The 22544-nt window shown below is 40.3% G+C and overlaps 1 protein-coding gene across 7 annotated transcripts in view; it reads right to left on the bottom strand.

Annotated features, from left to right (window-relative positions):
- The window catches only part of LOC122871396, a 67432-nt gene that overhangs the window by 14950 nt on the left and 29938 nt on the right, over positions 1-22544 (bottom strand). For all 7 annotated transcript variants that reach the window (XM_044186467.1, XM_044186471.1, XM_044186470.1 and 4 more), the window contains exons 7-10: positions 21567-21755; positions 18637-18713; positions 16167-16272; positions 10740-10961 (exon numbers count right to left, since the gene is read on the bottom strand). In XM_044186467.1, the coding sequence (XP_044042402.1) occupies positions 10740-10961; positions 16167-16272; positions 18637-18713; positions 21567-21755 (594 nt within the window). The remainder of the gene's footprint in view (positions 1-10739; positions 10962-16166; positions 16273-18636; positions 18714-21566; positions 21756-22544) is intronic.

Below are 22544 nucleotides of genomic sequence, written 5' to 3' on the forward strand. Positions count from 1 at the left end.
TTCAGGTCATTACTTTTATCTCGCTTTGATTCATTATTTTGTGGTTGTGTGAGCACTTTGGGTACATGTCTGTTTTTATGTTTTTTCAGTTCCGTATGTACCTTCCATTTTTATGTATAATGTTTAGTGGTTTGCCACTTAGTTCAGTACGAGTAACTAGAGCCCGACCCATAAATTTGTCACTATTATCTAATTGCAGATATATCGGTATCAGCATATATGTCAGCCGATAAATGACAAGACTGAAGTACAGAAATGCCAAAGATATGTTTTGAAACAGTGTCACCATTCTACAGTTTGTCCACCAGAGGGTAGTGATTATCAAAAATGTTTACTTATGTTATGGGTTGCGTAAAGAAAATGAACATCAACCGATATATCTTTATCAGATTTTTTAAACTCTCAAATATCAATATCGGCCTCAAAACCCTGTATCGGTCGGGCTATAACAGTAATGGCTATTCCATTCAATATGTATTCCTTTGCGCTATCTGCATTTGTTTACGATTTACAGAAACACTTCAATTCAATTTTATTTATGTAGCGGCAATTCATAACAGAAGTTATCTCATTGCACTTTTCCTATAGAGCAGGTTTAGACCATACTCTGTTGCTTTTTATATATATTTAAATGGACAACTAATTTTTCACTTACTTGTAAGTGCATTAAAGTTCAATGATTATTTTGACCTATCTTTGTTCAGCTTTGTTGTTTTTTTAGCTGTATGTCCTCGTGTATGTTCACATCTTGGCACATAAAGCTGATTCTGATGCTAATGCTTTTAGTGAGTTATTCTTGATGTAGTTCTTTTTCTTATTATGGGGTTTATTGTAAAGGGGGTTTAGTGGGATCTCTAATCAGTGATTGTACTGGAAAACAATCCTCAAAAAGAGGTGAAATTATTGTTTGGAGGAAATATTTAATAAATATATATTATGTCGTAAAACTAAGATACATGTTATGCTGTTTGCTATGATATACACTTTGATGTTATGTTACTAGGATATATTTTGTCTAAAATGCTGATTATATACTGTTCTGTGAATGAAGCAGAGTTTAAAAAAGTTCAACCTCAACATCAGCCCTGACTGTTGCCTGTTCTTGTCTGCGCTGCTGCTGTGTACAACACACACACACACACACACACACTGTGGGCCTGCAGTGCAGTGGCGCTGGAGGAGGTCGCAGGGTCCCTGGTTGAAGGGAGCACTCCGTCAGGGAATCAGCCGGACAAAAGGTGCAGTGGAGTGAGAGATTGAGGGAGGAAGCGAGGGCGGGTGGAGGAGCAGGACAAAGCCGAGGCAGTAAAGCCTCCTGCCTGATAGCCTTATCTGATTCCACTCCAGCGCTTGATGGCTTTTTTTTCACCCTGCCTTTAAAGCGCACAGGTTGTGCCTTTGGTGTGAAGCCTAGCAGAAAATGTTAATCAAGAGAGGGACTGTGTGGAGAAAGGCGAGAGAAAGGGGAGAGTCACTCTGCTGAGGCCATAATCTGTAATGAGACCGAGGCGATTCAGTTGCAATTGAGAGAGGAAGAATGGGGCCATGATGATGATGAGCAGGGAGGTTCACTCTTTCACTGGCGTTTGTTTTTCTGTTTTGTTCCTTTTCTCTTGCAGAGTCACTGCTCGTTCACCAGTCACAACTCATTTAACACATACTTGGACGTCATTTTCAATGTCTGAAGCTGACAGATGAAAAACACTGCTGACTGCTCGTCTGACAACTATTGGTACTCATCTGTGTATGATTTATATTTCCCTCTGTGACCTCCATGCTTTTTTTGTTATTGCCTGAAATGTGTCCGCAGCACTGAGTATCAAAAACTTGCATCAAATGTCCGCTCAGATTCACAGTCTTGTTTACTTACTTACTTCATCAGATAGTTCCTTATTTGAATCATAATTTTGCAATTTTAGACTTAACAAAAACCTTGCTAAGTAGTAAATTAGTTAAATTAGTGTTCTTCGGGTGGCAGGTGTTGAAATAACATGAACAAAAGGAAATTCTAGTGGTAATCAGTGCTAATGTTAACAAGCTAGGCCTCCTCCACTTTCCGAGTGGAAGATAGTTAGTCTAGCCTGCTAGCTTCTACTTTCCAAGTGGGATACAAACTTAATAGCACGATGAGGACAGATGTCTTAAACTACTAACGGTACATAAGCTGCGATATGTGTTCGTTGAAAAAGGAGGAAAACATTTTGTATCAACATTCATAGGCTGGACAGGATTGAGGAGCTCCAGTCAGTAGCACACCATGGAAGTTAATGGCACATCTCCTTGCAACGCTGTTGAGTCTCGATGCTGTTCCCACAAATATATCCAAAAATGGTTTTATCTTATTTTGAAAAATGGAAAATTATGCACAGTAGCTGCAATGCCATTGTAGCTTAGATTTCTGTACACAAAAAGTAAGGAAAATTCAAATTTCACTTAAACTATAAATCATAATTTAGACTATCGTAGAAAAGGTTTCAGTCGTAGTCATCTGGACACTGTTTTCAGAATCAAGACGTTTCGGCTCCCATCCGGAAGTCATTCTCAATTGTGAAAAAATTGGACGGGAACTGGAAACTTTTTCACAATTGAGAATGACTTCCGGATGGGAGCCGAAACGTCTTGATTCTGAAAACAGTGTCCAGATGACTACGACTGAAACCTTTTCTACGATAGAACACTCCTTGACGAATGAGGGACTACACCGTCATAATTTAGACTGTATTTCATTTAGGCCAAATTCCTTTATGGCTGTTTGTATTTAAGTTCACATTGCAGAAGTTTGGCTTCTTTTGAAATGAAGAGTTTTGTAGAAAAACAAGTTAATATTCCTCAAGGTATCAGCAAAGTCTTGTCTCAGCACTGAAACTCAGGTACTGTATTGCAATTAGTATCGAAAAATGTTAAATCATACCCAGCTCCACTTACCAGCTTAGTGCTTTAATTTGAAATAGTATTTAAAATAAAACACACAGTATATTAGTTAATCTGTGTCAAAGCTAGGATGCAATTTATAACACACACACACACACACACACACACACACACACACACACACACACACACACACACACACAGGGGTCTATTGTGTTTTTAACGAGTTCACTTGTTTGTTGCTCTCTTTCCCGCTTAATCCCAGACTTTTGTTTCTGCTCATCATCACACTGTACAAAGTGTCCCATAATTCCTTTAACAAAGGTCACATTCAGCAGTGAAGAGGAGGTGACCCCCTTTTTAATAGCAGGAGAATGTAAGAGTGCAACATGCCCCACATATACAGCCATAAAATATGTGATTAAGAGCACAAATTTAGAGCAAATTCATACACACAGATAAACTGAGTCTAAACCGTTCTTTAACTGCAGCAAGTCAATGAGAAATGGGATTATGGGATGTTTTGGGTTTAAATATGTGATGATCCTGTAAATCTACTGCCTCAATGCGATACCATGCCATAAAATATGAAGTGTGGTGCTGTGAGATAAGGAGGTGAGAGGTCTGAGCGCCAAAGCAGACCTGTAAACCAGGCCAAGCGTATCATTTCACAATAGTATAGAATGAGCTATTGTTGGGCGTTTTGAACAGGCTCAGAATCAAAGGTAAAGATCGAAACCTTATCTGATAGAAGTGTTACAGGAAAAACACTGGACTGCAGTAGACCAGCAGGAGATGCAGTAGAAGGGACCTGAGTTTTCTGATAAAACAATCAGACAACCACATGTGCACGTGGAGAGTAGATTAAATGTGCTTGGAGCTATTGTAGCCTTTACAAGTATGCACTTCTTTTTGAGTGAAAAAGCATTACAAGTAAAAGGCAGTGACGTAGTGGTAATGATCTCTACTTCATCATCAATTTATCAAGCAGTAAAGTAAAAAATTTCCATCTACCTTTACATGAGTTTGATGCAATGATATAGTAGAAATGTATGTCATACAGATTTAACTGAGCCTATAAAGATTCTGTTACTCACAGTAAAACTGCATATTAACTTAAAGGAATGACGCTCACACATTTATTCGCACTTTTTATAAATTTGCATGAATATTGATATTTTTAATGTGAATATTAAGTCAATGAATATGAATGTGAAGCAAAATCACTTCTTATTTACTACCTATAGAGCAATGAATCTCAAGTCCTCATTCATTTATTTTCAATGACAGAATACGCAGGTTGCTTAAAGATGCCCTGTGGCGTTTTCTTGTAAACAAACAAAAGATATGTTTACATCCAGTGTTACTCACCAAATCGCAATGTGTGTATCCTTGAGGTCTAACAAACATGTCAAGTGCATTTCCATCCTCATAAAACATTTGTAAAGCAGATTTTAAAGTAAGATTTTAAGTATTTTAAATCCAGAATTGTTTACATCCCTGTTTACTAGCTTGCAGTCTTCTTCTTCCCTGTCTTTGCCGGCGCGTTGCAGCATATCTTGTTGTGTTACCGCCACCTATAGATCAGTGGAATAATGTGACACTGTTGGTAGGACGGAGACTGCGAGATGAACAAAACACGGGCCCCACTCATAGAAAAACAGCTCCATGGCCACTAAAGGTCTAACACTCCAAAGGAGGTCTTCCAAAATGACCCACATAACTCTCACAAAAATGATTCATAAGAGCTCTCTGTACTGCTACTGATATAGCAAAGGTGTGCTTAAATGTATGCAATTAAAACTACTTGGTTAACGTTCACCCTCATGACTCCATGCATAAATGAGCTAAACTGACCGAATTTGTGTTAATATTGGATTTTATTTAGATAGAACTGTAAGTGATGGTGGCTTTGCGTTCGTTTCCCACAAGTTAGTTCTCTAGTTCTTTAAGATCCACAGCGTGTATACTACTTTTTGCCTAAAATGCCTCAATGGGATGCTTCACCTTTGTTCAATTGTGTGACACATTATGTAACACTACACCTGGCAGTGGTGACGCATGATGATTCATACGTGTCAGATATCCCAATTTACTGCTCATTATACAGAAAACTACTGAGTGTTCAGACAATAGAATGAGTCAGTAAGACAGTGATTTTGAACCCAGATTTTTCATTATTCAGCCCCCCCCAATCAAAGTAGATTACATGTTGCTTTTTGTAATTTATTTTTTTCCCTGTTGATCGGAGTCAAAAAAGTTCTACTTTTATTCAATGTTTTAAAACAATAAACGTGAAAACTTCCAAGGAGGGGTAAACCTCTTGTGGCAAATAACGACTGTCCTCTCTCAGAAGCAAAGACAGGAGTAGCATGACATTGTTATGCTCCTGCAAAACACAATGTGTTGAAGTTAAACACCAGAGATCACACTTACCACTACCAAGAGTAAGCACTGGTTTCTTTTAACCATGACCATGATCTCCCTTATGATGATCCCTTAACCTTAACCAAGCTGTTTTAGTTGCCTAAACTTAAATGGCAGATGAGAAAACACACCTAAGTTATTTTTGTAGTGGTCACAGCTTTTTTGGAAGTTTTAGAAGGCAACAAAAAACAACTTATTTTGTCAATTACTATAGAAGGCACAATTTTACAAATACTAAGGGCTGGTGCACATCAGTGCCTTACTGGTGTTTGGCAGAATTTGGCAACGTGTGCTAGGTTCTCTTGAGTGGGTACTACAAGAAGAGGGTGACAGTATTTGGCAGCATTCTCCTGCAGCTCCATGAACACACAACTCCTCCCCCTCACTTTCTCCAAAAAGACTGAGGAGTGTGTGTGTTGAAGGGGGTTAGAGCTCTGGTAGAAAAACAAACAAAGACACACGTAGCAGCCACACTCCTCTCTCTGGCTGCACGCCATCGGCCTCACCACAAACCACAACTTACGCTATCCGCACACACACTCACAGCGTGTCACACACACACGCCTATGCCCAATCAGCTCCTGCCACAGATCCACACCGATATGCCCCCAGAGTCCAAATCATCTGCTGTATTGCAACACCAGATCTCCAGAGATAACCTCACAAAGCAAAATCATCTGCTATTATTGCCCTGCCGCTCCTTGACATTGTGCCATTAATAAGGCCATTGTGGAGGGCGCTCTCTGTTTGGACACCGTATAATAGACTCTTTGACAGATTTACTTTGCTCTTTCTCCCTCTACCCCGTCCTTTTTTCTATCTCGTGAATACAACGGGCATATTCCACGCTGCTGCTCATCAATAGGCGAGCTGTTTGTTTGCCCAGTCATTCTGGACTGATGGTAACCACATAGAGGTATTCCAGATCAAAGGCTGAGCAAACAGGGGTTACATAAAGGCACTGTACCCGAACGCGCACTAGGGACATCCTCCTGCACACACACAAGTTCACAAACACCTCACACTATTGCCATAACCTCCCTTCATCTCTCTTTTACTCGACTGGTCTTTCTTGTTCATTTCATCGGCCGTATTTGTCTTTTTTTGGCTCATTCACTGTTTGAAAACAACAATTAGGCCTGATCCCCGCCGTAGGTATAAAACAGTAATATAGGCTGGTGGTGGTGGGTGGGGTCAAAGCGAAGCTGGCCACCAGGTGTTCCATATCAACACTGACATTCATCGGAGACCCACAGAGTCCCTCACACCACGCCACACCACACTCAGACGCTGGTTAACAGGCGCTAGCTGCTACTCTGTGGCAACACAAAGGAGACCACAGCTACTTGACATCAGTGTCACCCTGTTCTCCATGCACTTACATACAGTCTGTTCAGCCTGGGCTGTCCACCAAGCACACAAATGATGGGGGCCTTTAAAGTCCAGAAAAAGCATGTAGAAATTTCTTCCTTCGATATATATATTTTTATAATTTCAGGACTCATCGTGCTATAATTTCTTTAATGCAATTCAATCTGCTCCTATTGTTCAAAGGGTATTGTCGGTATTGTAATTAAGGTATTGTTATTTCACATGTAAAAGCAACCACCGGACAAAATCAGTATCAGTATCAGTATAACAGTTATTACAGCATTGTCTCAAATATTTTTGTGTTAAACTTGCAATAACTGTTGTTTTTTTTGCCTCTTGGGGGCAGCAGAAACAAGCTGTGAACAACAACACCTAAATACAGTATTATCACCTTTGAAGTTGATATGGTGAACTTGTTAGCAAACAGTTGCTTATTTACACATCTACCAGAAACGGAGCAACATTACCATTCATTTGGAGTCGTGTTTCTGGCCACCAGGTGAATGTAAGTCCAATATTAACTCTCCTTTTAGCTCTGTTTTTGGTCTCCACCAACTCCTGAGGGAAATATCTGGCTCTTTAGCTGCTAAATGCTCAACTGGTTACAAGCTAGTCGCTAACTGTGTCTGTCTGCTGTTTGGTGCTGAGCAGGTAGTGTACAGTGGCTTTTTAGAGCTTTTGCACTGAAAACAGCTGCCTGCTGCGGATGAAAAGGCCACTATGAGAGCGGTGAGAGCGAACCAAAACAGTAAAGTTGTGGGCCAGAAAACCAAAACAATGACCTGAAAGATGCTAAAAAGCTCAGTAAAGCTGATGGAAAACTGTAGCGTCAGGTGATAATTGTCACTATGAACAACCCCCTTAACATAGATTTTTAATATATATTGATACTGATTATAGCCACTTTAAATCTGTAGTAGGCAATATTATTTCAGTATAATTGAAATGAGTTGAAATACCTAATTTTGACCATTGCATGTCACTAACAATATTTAATTGAAGGGTTCCTTTAAAAAAATGTGTGTGTGTGTGTGGGCGCCCGCCCCTTTGTATTTAGTTTTTTTTTAAACTGGACCCGGTCTGAATCAAACAACCAATCAGGCTTAGCTAGCACATAACTAGCCAATCACAGCGACTCTGTACAAACAAGGGTCATCCGGTTTCTACATGCCTTGGTTCCTCCCTTCCAGAGCCATGTAGAGATTTTAGTGTTAGTACACTAATTTAAATCACTGTAACTGCGTGATGTTATTATTATTATTTCATCCTTGTTTGGTTTGTTTTGTTTTAAATGTGTATTATGTTAAGTTCTAAACATCACCCTGTTTTTCTTTGTCTGTCCTTGTGTATTTTATGTTTCTATCACTGTTGTATCTGTAAAGTCACTACTGTTTTTTTCATCTCACAGCTTTTACAATTTCAGTTTCATAGTTTTTGCTTACAAAAAGTCAAACTATGCCACTAAAAGTCATTAGCAGAGAAGTATAAAGTAAAAAGATGTTATTCTGTTGTGTACCAACTCATTGATCTAGTCAGCACTTAAGTGTTTGACACGATTCACCTCGTACGGAGAACATGATTACATCTGTACTTTGTGCTTATGTACATTTTCTCTGTGCTCTTACTGTTAACTCCAAACATGAGCCACAAGGCAGCAACCGCTGACTGATGACAACCTGGAGGGTCACAGAGTTCACACTCACATCAATGTACTTCTAGTGTTATGACGAAATTCATTACATGTCCTTTAAACCTAACTTTAACCTGAACCTAATCAATTATTAACCTTAATAGCAAAGTTTGTTATTGATAAACACAAGAAAGGGCTGCGTGATATGGAAAAACATGTCTTCATTGGATATTAATATATGGCATCTGACTATGTATGAAAGACAAAAGTTGTAAAAATTGATGTTAATCACATTGGGCTGCACAATAATAGAAAATAAAACTAGAACTGTTACTTTCAGGCAGCACTTGAAAGTATTTCAAGCATGCTAACATGCTGATGTTTAGCAGGTGTAATGTTCACCATAAGGATTGATCCTCTGGGGATTATGGATATCTGAACCAAATTTCATGGCAATCTATCCAATAGTTGTTGAGACATTTCAGTCTGGTCTGACACCAAAGCTTGTTTACTGTACACTTCTTCTTGTACACTTTGGTGTACATTTTCTTGCAGCAGAAAATCCAGAGATTTTAAGCTGTGTGGGGATATAATATGAGTTAAAACCAATTTTTTCCATTTTAAAATGTGTCTATTTTTTGGTAAATTGGTAAAAGCGGAAAACAATGACAATTACTCTGGTTTTACCCTTATCGTAAACTTATTCCTCCAACTCCAAACAAAAAGCTGTAGCCTGATTGACGCCCCTTAAGAAAGCAAGGACAACCCAAAAACTACGCCATATATATAAAACTCAATCTGGTTTTTACATGAATAAAAGTACAATGACACACACACATACACACACACCAAAGTCCATCCTCCTGTAACGCAACAAAAGCTTTCCATTAGTAATAACCTTGCTGCAGAAGAGTGAGGCCAGCTGCAGGGTTCTTCATCCTGCTTGATTACTGTCTGAACAAACCTGTCCAATCAGTCCCATTCATGGGTGCCAGCACTCACGGGAGAACTTTGACCTGACTGACCTCTGCAGAGGGCCGGCCCCTCAGCCTTGACCTTAGGTGTGAATGCTTATTGTCGGACCTGCAGGCCCCACCGCTCTCACAAAGGCTTGGATGCCAGAAATTAGGCACTTGAGGGAAACTGGAGAACTCCTGGCTAAAGTCCTGTTTGCAAAATAGGCAATTCTAAAAATCAAGTGCTGTAATTAAAAAACGCGTCGTAAATGCGTTGATTTTCCCTCATGGGTCTATTGTGTGAAAAGGAGGCAAAGAAGAGTGTTGGCAGGCAGAGATAGATTTAGCCTTCAAACATGATGATGCTTATTTGGAAAACCCTCGATTTTAAACAGTAAGTATAACACTTATGCATTTTCACCCAGAACCCTGTTTTCATACATCTATTTATTATAATGATTAATTCTCACCAAAATATCCTCAGCTGCTTCACTACCAGCACCTTGTTTGATTTGTGCAGTCTCCAATTGAGCTTTAATGAGCCAATTGATAGTAATCAATCCCAGAAGCCTTCAAAACATTTACAACAAATTCATTTCTCGCTCTGTAATTGTAGACTTAGACCTGTTGGTGACCAGATGGTGAATTAATGACCTTACATGTACAGTATAATTTAAATTTGGCCTATATAGAAAGCTTGGTCCAGCAGCATGACTGCAGGACTGGAGGTAAAAAAAAGTGGTATTACACTGGGGGTAGAAAGTCTTAAGTACTACCAACCTCATGTGGAGGTTTTCATATATTTAGCTTGATTTTATTGGCTAATTGAGTCTGGCTTTAGTGGTGTAAGATTGGGCTAGAAGTGACATATGATAATATAGGAAACAGGAGGTCACTACTAGGTTTAGTCTGCCCAAAGTCTATAGTTTTTCGTTTGTTGTTGTTACGTCTTGTTTGCTGCATGAATGAGAGCAGAGGTGTTGTTGTCAAAGAGTCTAAAATGCAGAGAATTGAAACCATAAATGGATAAAGTTGAACAAGTTAAACAAACTAGAACAAGATTATAATCTGGTCATGTAGGTTTGTGATTTTCAGGCATAAAACTGAATTACCTGCAGAGTCAGTATTTTAAACCTTCATCCTCCACTAAATAAAGAATTTTAATACAACTTTTCTCCTGGCTCTGCCTAAGAGTGCATGAAGAATGTTTCTTTTCCATGAACAAATATTGAAATTTACCAGGACATGGACACATCAAAAGATAAACATATATGTCTCATTAGAGAGTGAGCTCGATGTGAGACCTTTGGGCTGTTCAGACTGTATTGACCAGCTGTGAAACCATTCAAGCTGTAGCTCTACAGTGAGGCAACTGAAAAGGTATATGATGGAAAATAACAGCAAAATAGGGTCTGGGTTGAAAATAGCCAAAGTTTTGTTTTAAGGCATAAAATAATCAAATTTTCATTAGATAATAAACTCACATTCCTTAAAGTTGGAGCGATCTTTGTTGCTATTTGGCTGACGAGGCATGTCGTCCTGCAGTTTGGAAAGCATGTTCAGCACCTTTGTTTTCCTCTCCTCCATCCTTCTGTCCTTCTCTTCAGTTCTGTGATCAAGACTCCCGGGCCTCCTTCCTCCAGCTGAGGACTCGACTTGTTCTCTCCATTCTGGATAATTGGACTCCCCTTCATGTGTGCTGGAACCTGGAGCAGAGAGATACAACATAAAATACATAAAAAATCTAATGAAGTCTTGCATCTAGTAGTCTTCTGCTGTAGTCTGAAATGTACTTATCACTTACTTAACACATGTAACACACGTACTTAACACAGTAATCACCACAGTCCTGAACAAGAAAAAAGCACATATGTATTCATGGTCGTCCACGTGGAAGTAGCCACTTAGTAAAAAGCACTATCCCATAAATCCCATTTCTGTTCCTTTAATAAACATTAATTCGCATCACATTGTTCTCCTCAATGCCACAGTCACATCTCCCTTCAGTCCTTTCAGAGTATCACTAAGGAATGGACGCTCTCCCTGAAATTTAAGCAGCCATCCATTTTGTCTCTGACCAGCCAATTAAGAGTCCCATTATCTCTGAATATAAAGTCCATAGAATAATCTTCTTGGTGTAGCAGCACAGAGACAAAGGACACCATCAATGCAGACTTGAGCTTAAGGAGGGCTCCGATTGTCTTTCGCAACAGCTTCCATTAGAGTTTCGGACTCTTTTCTTCATGGTACTTTTGCAAACACAAGTGTTACTTGTGTTAGCACATGAGCGATATTCAAATGTGATACATTTGGAGATGGTTCTATTCATTAGGAGGAGAAACCTTGACCAGTCGAGTAGCTGACAGACAGCAGATTCATCAAGCTTTCCAAACATGGTGGCGTGGTTTCATTTATCCCGTCAGTGAGCAAGCAGAGGTCAGCGGCCCAGATTGATGGAGCCATGTCTCATTTGACAGGCCGTCGTCCACCACACTGCACACAATCACACGCTCCCATCAGCCTCCATGTCCGGCTCAAGTCACCAAAACAGACGATGGGATGAGAAATGTATTCATCTTTATCATCAATCATTTCTTTTTTCATATACAACATAAACCACATGTCTGGGATATCTACAGTGACATCATGATGAATGTGATGTGAAGATAATAGTTTTCAAAAACCAAAAACGTTTCCTTCAAACGCATCATACATAAAATTAAAATGAAATAGTTTCATTTTAGATGGATCTGTTGTTTAATTTTACAATTAATCAATTAGTTATTAGTATAATCTATAAAATATCTAAATATAGTATAAAATGCTCATCATCACAGTTTTCTTTACTTGTAGTGTGTTGAGCTCTCAGGGCCACCGTACCAAGGTGACGTCTTCAAATTGCTTGTTTTTTCAGATCAAAGGAATCAAAATCCAAAGATATTCATTTTACAGTGATATTAAATAGAGAAAATTCCACAAAATTCTCACATTTCAGAAGCTGGCTACATCAAATGTTTGGTATTTTTCCTTGGTAAAATGACCCGAATAATGGTCACATAATCTGTTAACTGACTAATAATTTCAGCACTGGTTAAAAGTCCAGACAGTTTCAGTAATGTACAATTTTTAAAGCAGGCTGAAACCGCAACTAAAATTATTCAGGATTTGGTTTCCTCCTTTTGAAACCCTCCTATCCTAACCTCCAACATGTCCTAATCCATGAATGCATAGCAGTGATTACTGGTCAGTTCAAGCTGGAAACAAGAGCCCATCTAAAACACACAGAGCAGGTTACCATACCAACCACAGCATCTGAACACAGCAGATAGCTGGATTTGGCTGCGAGTGGCCGAGTCAAATCCCCTCGCTGATTTCGAAAAGGCCACTGAGGACAATAAACACACACACCGCCCGCCCTTCGTTCCGACTCTACCCAACACACACTGCCTGCCCTTTACCATCCAGTACACCAGCAGAGGCAAGAAGGTTGGACTTGTATCTCTTTCTTTGCGTGTTTGAGAAAGGGATGAGCATCAGTGAGACAATCAGTGTGCTGAGGCTATTCACTGATGCCACCCAGAGCCTTCACTCCTCTATCTCCTGAAAGAATGGCAGAATAGGAGCGGGGTGGAGAAAAAAGAAAAATCCTCACCAATTTATTATTCATGGGGAGGGGATTTTCCTTTCAGGGCTCCTTTATCGAAGCCTTTTCCCAACACGTCACCCTCTCTATCAGCCCTGACAAGTGCCAATCAAAGGGCTTGATCCAGGTTTTTGGGGAAACGCTGGAGGATTTCGGAGACAATAGCCAATGAGTCCACAGTGGTGGTGGCTTAGAGACAATGGTGACATGGCTACACTGTCAGTGTGTGGTCCTCTGGGGGGGAAACGATCCTTGCTTAGTACACGACTAATCTCTGCTTGCACCCTCTCTGTCTTTCTGGAGCCTAATCTGTCCCGCAGTTTCCTCAGCTTTCAGGAACAATCCACCAGGGTCAGTTCAGATTAGTGCTCTTTGTGGCCCTGCACATCGCTACATTCATTTGGATACTAACATCTTTAGTAGCAGCTGAATGCTAAACACTGGAGTGAGCACAGAGTGACCGGGGCAGCGGGAAAACAGTCATGAAACAATTATGAGGGGAGGGATTATTCTACCTATGAATTCCTGATGAGCAAAAATGGACAAAGGTCTTATCATGAGCCTCACTGGGGAGCATGAGCAACTTATCACTTATCATTTCTGGCTTCAGTTTAATCTCAGAACTGCTCAGCCATTGCTGACTGATCCAGAGACAGGTGGGAAATTCATTGATATGGAATGGGCATCAGAGAAATTGTTTATTATTAAATTAAAAAAGAACATTTTTTAGAGGCCATTCCACTGAAATTGTTTTATTTATTTTCATCACAAGGTGCACTATTCAGCCTGTGAAAACCATTGTATAATGTCTTCTGTCGCTCTGGAGAAGCTTTCCAAAGTTTGAAAAAAAAAGAAGGGTTATTTTAATCAATGACAATATTCATCTGCATTATGGGAAATGGAAGATACAGTGGTTTTGGAGCTTGCCCGATACTAGGAACTATCAGGATATCTTGGTCATTCTTTTTTAAACCTGTCTCATGTGAGTTCCCCAACTTTATGGACATGTGATACTAAATCGCAGGAGTGCCCCTTTAATCGTTTAGTCTATATTATTTCGGAAAAGAGTGAAAAATGTTGGTGACATCTTCAAATTGCTTGTTTGCTTGTCCAAACCCCCAAAATATCAAAGCAGAAATAATTAATTTTATTTTTACAAAAGCTGTAAAGCAAATAACATGACACAGAGCAAAGTTACCATAAAGTTGGAGTCATTTTATGCCCATCTGATCAATGTAAGTCTAATACGTAATTTCTCAATAATCATTTCAACACAAATGGTATATATTTCAACCTATCTTCCCTAAATCTAAATGTGAACTATCAGTTTTTTCATGTGAACTGATCAACTATAACTTATGCAAATTGGGTCACAAGCCCATTTTCTCAACTGTCTCATATACATTGAGTCATAATGGGGTCATTCCCTCCATTACTTGGGATCCCTATTCAAAGGTTGAACTGCTCGCACCTCCAGGGTAACCAAATCTTACCTTTCCACACAAAGACATGCCACACACTGGGCATCTTTTAGAGACTGTGTGACCTCAGGCATGACCTCTCCTCGCCCTGCTGATGACCCCCCTCCCTTCCTCCTCCCCCAAAGTGTGACCATGCCTTTGGCCTCTAAAAGGTCAAAGCACACAAGCCATCACCAAGATCCTCTGGGTGACATCTTTTTAATGAGTTGAGTTTGTTTAATTCTTATAGAGTAGTTAAAAGCCTTGTTTTAAAATGTGTAATGAGCATAAAAATCTGCATTTTAAAGCTGAATGGAATTTTAGTCATTGTATGCTATGACAATGGATGTGCATTGTATACATTTAACAAGCTAATAAATCAATCATTCGCGATAAAAAAAAAGGCTCTTAAATTGTATGAAGGTCACTCTTCCCTGTCAGAAACACAGAGGAAATTGAGTTTCATATCGCACATTAGAGTCAACATTTTAGAAAAGCACAGAGAAATGTAGCTCAGAATTTCCGGGTGTCCTGACAACAGCTTGCTTAGGTTCCTTATATAGTAAACATCTAATCTAATATGAATGTCTAATGGGTTCAGTGTGCTTCAAACAAACTGGGTCATTTGAAGTGTCTTCCAAAGAGGTAAAAATGTTTATAGCTGTTCTGAATGGCCAAGCTCAAAGGTGGGGAGAAAAGCCGTAGAGACATGATGAACCGTACAAATGGAGATAACGGCACACACCTTCAGAGAGTCTCTCCTCAAAGGAATTCAAAGTGTTGCACTCAGTTGTACACATGAAAAGTGTCTGAATGAGCTGTGTGAAGAACGAAAAAGAGAGCCTGAGAGAAAGGTTCAAATCCTGCCAACTTTCTTACCTCCACATATCTGGTCAATCGCTGCATAAAGTGGGCGTGCTTTTAGAAAATTCTGCACTTTTGTTTGAAGCACACTGATACTAATCCCAAGAGGATCTTTATCCCTGCAAGTTTTGTGAGATAGATGGTCACAGCACAGTCTGATCTACAATTCCACCCTCCTCCACTCCTGGATGTGTTTCATCAAAAACACCACAAACACTGAGTGTTTCAGCCATGTTGGATTAGAAAGACATATTACTTTGACTTTAGTCTAAACGGTTAGCTGCAGCTTGGCCATAAGACACATCAGTCTCTGATATGATGGATGCATTTGTAACATGCTCTAGGAATACAGCAGACCATGGACCATTAGCGTCATAGAACAATGACTGATACTGGACAAGTGAGTCACCAGCGAGAAAAAAAACAGAGCATGATCACAGTCTGACAGAGTTGCTCAAATGAAGATGAGAGGAAAAAGAGCCAGCTATTAGCTTAAGGGCGACTCTCCATTTCCATGTGGTGACAGTACTTCTGACCTTTTACCTGTCTTTCCAGTGTTTGTAGTCCGTACAGTAAGCGCTGCCTCTGAACCATCATTCATGAATGTACACAAGCCGGCCACAAAGGTGAAGGTGATACTTCGAGCCAGCTGGCCCTAGCAAGGATTAACGGGCTTAAGTGTACCGGAGGCAAGGGAACGCTAAACACAGCGCTGACAGTGAGGAGACAATGGCTCCTAATAAAGCAGAGCTGACAGGGAGTGAGTGGGCTTTTACCGGATCAGACGCTAATGGTGAAGACAGGCTCTTGTATTGATTAAGTATTGTTGTTATAGGCTCTTAAGAGAGAGTGCCAGAGTTTTAACAGAGAGGTGATATGTCATAGCAGCAAACACAGATCAAGAAAAATAATTATTTTCTGGGTAGATTTAGGGGTTAAAGTACCGTGATTGGACCTGCAGGGAGAATTGGCGGATCTGAACATGTCGTATGATGGACTCAGGTCTATGATCCATGAAGACGGTGACCCAGAACCTCCTTCAGAGTGATCCTGCACGGAAACAGAAGACAGAATAAACCTTTAGTAATAGTTCAACCACAATGAGACAAAGTTTGTCTGCCATTAGTTGTTTTTCATACGACAGGAACTTCCTTTTTAAAGGTGCTGCATTCAGTAATCAACCCAAACTAATATGACATAAAAAATGCTCCTGAAAAAAATCCAGATCTAGATAAGAAACCATTTTTTCTTCCTGTAGCGTAATAAAAAAATCTTTCAGTGGTTTGCTGGTAGAAAGCTTTAAATGTGAAGCAGAGTAGAAAGTTCTATTTACAAGAAATCAGATAACAGTGAAGCTGCTGTCTGTTGTTGGGTGAAAGTAACAGAATATAGCAGTGAAGCAAAAGCTCACATCACACAATCTCAGCAGCTATTTAACTCCTGAGAACTGAGGCTTAATGAGACATTTTTATTATAATAATTATAATAATTTGTATTTGTAGACATAACCTAAGGAGAGAAGTCAACTACAACTCCCAAGGAACATTTTCTTAAGACATTTAAATACAAGTGAGGTTATAATTCTGTTGCGAGCGTTGCTAACAGCGAGCTGAAGCTAAAGATTACACTGATAATAGCCTACATTCAGCAGTATAAATAAAATCACTTTCAGATTCTGGGTCAATGTTAAAAGAATTCAGCAACTATGGTGCAGTGTTGTGTTCACAACTGGAACAAAAACTCATCTCCCGATTCGATTCGATTTTGATTCACAATGTCCAAAATGTTCTTGATGATCCAGTTGCATCAGATAAATACCAATGTTGCATAAAGCGCTTACCAGAATGTATCCAGGGAACTTCCTTCTAAGTGTGTTTCCCTGAACATAAAATGTGTAAAGTGCACATTATAGGCTAAATTTTAAACAAAGTTCCCGGTTATAAAACTGTGCACCAAGGATTTATTTTCTTTGGCAAACACATTTTTAACACACGCAACACTCGACTAACACATGTTTTTTTTTAGGCCTACACATGCAAAACAGTTAAGCAAGAATAATAAAATACCTGCATCTGCAAGGTCATTATGCATATTTGAAAACAAAAACATGCTATCCCATACAGCTACACATGGACGGTCAGTACCAGATGCTTCAACTAAGTACAGTGCATCCCCTTTTAATTATCACTTTGAGCACAGACAGGGCAGAAACTGAAAGTCTGCTTATTAATTTATCTGCCTGATATCTGCAGACAGCAGGGTAGCTAGCGTTAGCTACCTGGCAGGGACAGACTGAATAAAGTAGAATCCACACACGGTTCAGTCGACTTCCACAGCTTCACATCTCATAGCCAGAGATAATATCTCCTCAAAAAACGCAAACAGAGATCAGATCAGTGAGCAGAGAGTCTTTTTTCAGTCTATCCCTCTCATAGATGTTATCTCTAGATTTGCTACGAGATAGCCATTTTTTAAAATCCAGTCCTGTTTGCTACAACTCTGATTGACTTCTTCTCCATAGCAACGGTGGCTGAAGCTCATGAGTATTAATTTTATATTATAAAGAAAACTTTCAAATTGGAATTTACTGTGATTAAAAATATTCCTAACCCTAGCCCAGAACCAGCAGCTCCTCCCACTTCCCATCTCAAACCATACCACTGGTTTAGCGATTTTTCTTCTTTATAAACAATGCAGTGTGTGGATACTTGGTTCAGTGAGGTGCATTATGCAAATGGTCGTATGAATCCTGCTCTGAGCACTCCAGCTCGTCATTGTGGTTCGGCATAATTGCAGGGGGCTTATGAGTCTCATTCATGCTTTTCAGGGGCTCTCTCTCTTCCGTCATAAAGGGGAGATTAATCGTAGATCACGTGGAGCACCTGCGTCCATTCCACTGCAGCCCAGCATGCACAAGCCCTGTTTACCCCCCTGACCCCTCAACCCCTGTCTGATCCTAGTGGTGGTGCATCCTCTAAAAGAATCCCACCGTGTCGGGCATTTAGCCAAGCGTACCCCCCTGCAACAGAGCAATGAGCTGGTGTAAAAGCCTGCCTGCTCCCGTACAGTCAGGCCTCCCCCCTCCTGCAGTCCGTGACTGATTAACCACACACCTGCTGCACGCCGCGTGCCCTCTGTTATATTGTGTCTCAATTATCAACAACAATTTGGCTTGTCTTACTGGAATGACAGTTATAAATGCATGCCAGTTTAAGTTTGTAAAAGAGGGTCTTTGTATGGGAGGGAGACTATGTGTGCCAGGTTTGGGGTTATTGTCTGATAGGAGTTGATTCTTGAAGGACTAGTATTTGCTCACGACAAGGCACAGTCCTGCTTTTGGGGGAAATCTGATAGATGAACGGAGGAGGGGGGTAGAGAGTGAAAAGCGGTTTCACAAGGGGCGGCGGCACTCACCGATTTGTTTTCCTGGACTTTCCCTGCAGAGTCACACCTTTCAGAGATGCTGCCAGCTGTGAGGGGCCTCAAAACACCTGACAAAACCACACAGGACACAGCGTCAAGCTAAAGGGAGAGGAAGCAATTGTATGTTTGCAGTTGTGGTGTAGGCAGGAAGGCGTGTGTGTCCGTGCACATGTGTACATAAGTGTTACATGCCTTACATGCACTTTTGTACTTGAGTGTGTGTGCACAGATATGAGTAATGTAGTGTATTAGTTCCAATTATGGCTCTTAATCTCTGAGCAAATAAAGGCAAAAAATGGAGCAACAAAACCCTAGAGGAGCACCTGTCTACAGAAGTGTGCCAGGTGCAAACATTGTTCTGGAGACACAGAGAGAGGAAAGACAAGCTTCCAGCAAACTCTGGAAGATTTTCTCTTGTTGTAAATATTGGTGGCATAGATGCATGAATACCAAAAACAAAACTACCATGGTTGTCATATTTATCTCTTGTTGGTAAAGAGCCAGTTCAAGGTACAAAAAAACAATGGAGTTCAATGGAATTTCAGTGGTGTTGCTCATAACATTGCATTTAAAATATTTAACAGCAACACCTTTTCAAAATCAGTGTGCCTGTTACTCTGAGTAATCCACAGACCTTGCAACAGTCAACAGTTTTCATGGATACTATTTCTTCTATATCTTCAGTATGTCTTCTTCTTTAGTATTCTTTAAAACAAATTAGTTTGTGTGATGTGTCGTCTGACCACATCTAAAGGCTAAAGTGTATATCTGTTCAGACTCGAAGCCAGAGCAGAAAGCTGCAGTCAGAGAAAGCGAGACGTGATGAATCATACAACACTTTCGGACAATTATATCTCAAAGGCATTCATGGTGTCACGCTTGTTTATACATACAGAAAGTGACAGAAGTAGCTGTGTAAAGAATGATTGGATTGAATTAAAGAGATTGGATTGCTGGTTTCGAAAGTTACAAAAATTGTTGGTCTGACGTCAGAAAGGTGTGGGCGTGGGGTGAGAGGGCATTTCAGACGCTCTTCGGCCATCTGTACTTCATGTGGAGCATACTGACAGCTTCTGCCTTCAGTGCAACGAAATTGGCCTCTACTCAGCATCAAAAAAGAATGTGATATCGTTGATGTCACATCACTAGAATAAGGACTTCTCTATTTCTAATTACCGTGCATCACTGTTTCTATTGGCCAACCATAAATATTTCAAAGTTGAAGAAAGCGGAACTCTGATCTGTAAGATTACACCAGAACAGAAAATCTATTCCTGAATTTGTCTTTTACACTGGTTTTAACTGAAGTGACTGAGCAAATATTCGGAGAGATTGGTGCTTAAAAGAGTCAGAATGCCTCAACTTGTCGGAACAGCCTCTGAACCCCCGTCCGACCAACAATTTTTGTAACCGTCTGAAACAGACAATCTGACATTCATGTCAATTTTGAATGTGACTGTTTGGAAAAGCTACAGTATAAACACTTTTGCCTTCACACATGGTTACTTCATTATGAGCATACGCCCACCTTAACCAGGACACATTCTGGAAAGTGTTGCTGTTTACATTTCATTAAGACAAATAAACCCAAAACGATGTGCATGGCTACATACCATAGTTAAGTAAGAGATATTACTTTGCTCGAACTGAACCTTTAAACCTTTATCTCTCTCTCAGATGTGTTATCAGACTATAAAAAACAACAGGCGCTAGACTAAAAGACTTTTCTGCACACACTCTCCTCAGTTTCTTATCCATTCTTATGTATGCAGTGTTTGGTTCTAAGTGTCTCCAGCTATCTTAGTCGGGATTTCCCAGTTAATGATCCACTGTAGCGGTTTGATCTTTATTAATATAGCACATCCTGATATCCCTATAAACCTTTCCTCTGAGCTGCCACACCTTCGGGAAAAAGCAGTTAAGAGCTCGTAGCGGCATGCCTGGGAGCAGAATAGAGGCGATATCACAGCTTGTTAAAGAAAAGCCGCTCAACGCCATAAAGGCATCACTTACTCTCAAGGCCGGCGGCAGACCGAGAAAACACACCTACAGTGTCATGTTTTTCCCCGTCTGGTCATGTGTGTTTTCTCCTCACACACACACATACACGGACACACCTGTCTGACTGCTCCCTGTTATTAAAGTGACGGTTTTTTGCTTATCAAACGATCTCATTCAAACTGTCAGAAAGATTTGTCACAGCATGAGGTTTACACAAACTGAGATTGCTTGTCAGTCACAATGGACTTTATAAATGTATTCATAAAAAAGTACTGGAGATTTCACATGATCACAAATAAATCACAGACAGTTTGAATACTTGTTGACTGAATAAACAAGTTTCAATAGTTAGAAATAGAAAGGAAATTTGATGCTGACTCAAAGTTTGTCTTTTGAGTGTGAACTTCCTCTTTCGGCTCAGTTTCCACCTGGCATTAACAAGGTACTTGTATCAAATGTATCTGGATGTTTTTGCTGGATTATGTTTAATCCTGGCATTAAACTGTGTGTATTTTGCTTCCCCTCAAATTCCCATGAATTTCACTTCCTCCCATAATATTTTAAGTCTTTAAATTGACCTTGTCTTACTGAGAAATGGATATTTGTTCTGCATGGAGAGGTTTATTTTCAGTATATAGTTGTTAAATGTGGAATTTAACTTTAGGCTTTCAGGTTGAAAGCTCCTGAAAAAGCTAGTTCGTGGAACTTGAGTTGAGTTTTATTTTTTGTCAAACTTCTGTTTCTAATAAATTTTCATGCTCACAATAGTTGATTTTAGTATTTAATAGTATTTCTTTCACTGTGTTTTGGGTACATTTATTGCTAGATTTAATCCTTTATCGTGATTTCAGAGATACAAAGGATGTTTCATATAAATTCCTCTAAATCTGTTTATGCATCTTTCTCATTAAGAGCTATACCTGGTGGAGTCAATCCTGGATCATACTGCATCCTCAGATCGGACCAGTCGAGCTCCTCTTCCTGACTGAAGGGACTCGGCAGGGTCTCGGGCTCCAGTCTGTCAAGGAGGAGCAGCTGAACCCGGGACAGGGAGCCCAGATTCCCTGAGTCACAGCCCACTGTCAGCGCTGCCAGGCCGGGAGACAGCTCTGCAGGGGGAGACAACAAAGTCTGAAATCCTAAATAAATATCTTGCAGTGCTGCAGCACATTCCAAATAACAATGTAACTTCTGTCAAAGAGGTTTGCTTTTGCATAGCTGAATCATTTGAATAACTAAACAGACCACTGATGGGTCTGCAATGCAGCTGCTAACAATAAGCAGGCAAACAATTTTTTTCATGTTATATTCAGACATAAAATAGTCCATCCATCCATTTTCTGCCACTTATCCGGAGCCGGGTTGCAGTGGCAGCAGGTTGAGCAAGGTAGTCCAGACATCCCTCTCCCAAGCACTGTTTTCCAGCTCCTCCTGGGGGATCCCGAGGGGTTCCCAACCCAGATGAGATAGATAATCTCTCCAGCATGTTCTGGGTCTACCCCAGGGTTTTCTACCAGTTTGACTTGTCCGGAAAACCTCCAAAGGAAGGCGCCCAGGAAGCATCCTGATCAGGTGCCTGAACCACCTCAAACGGCTCCTTTTCGACACGAGCAGAAGGTCTACTCCGAGCTCCCTCCGGATGTCTGAGCTCCTTACCCTATCTCTATAGGTGAGCCCAGACACCCTACGGAGGAAACTCATTTTGGCTGCTTATATCTGCGATCTCATTCTTCTGGTCACTACCCAAAGCTTATGACCATGGGTGAGGGTTGAAACGTAGATCGACTGGTAAATCGACAGCTTTTCCTTCTGGCTCAGCTCCCTCTGCAACTATTGGATGGATTGGCATGAAATTTGGTACATGAACCATGTATATGTATGTTAAAATTTTTAGCTGA

Source organism: Siniperca chuatsi, linkage group LG23 (assembly GCF_020085105.1).
Source record: "Siniperca chuatsi isolate FFG_IHB_CAS linkage group LG23, ASM2008510v1, whole genome shotgun sequence".
NCBI classification, from domain to species: Eukaryota; Metazoa; Chordata; class Actinopteri; order Centrarchiformes; family Sinipercidae; genus Siniperca; species Siniperca chuatsi.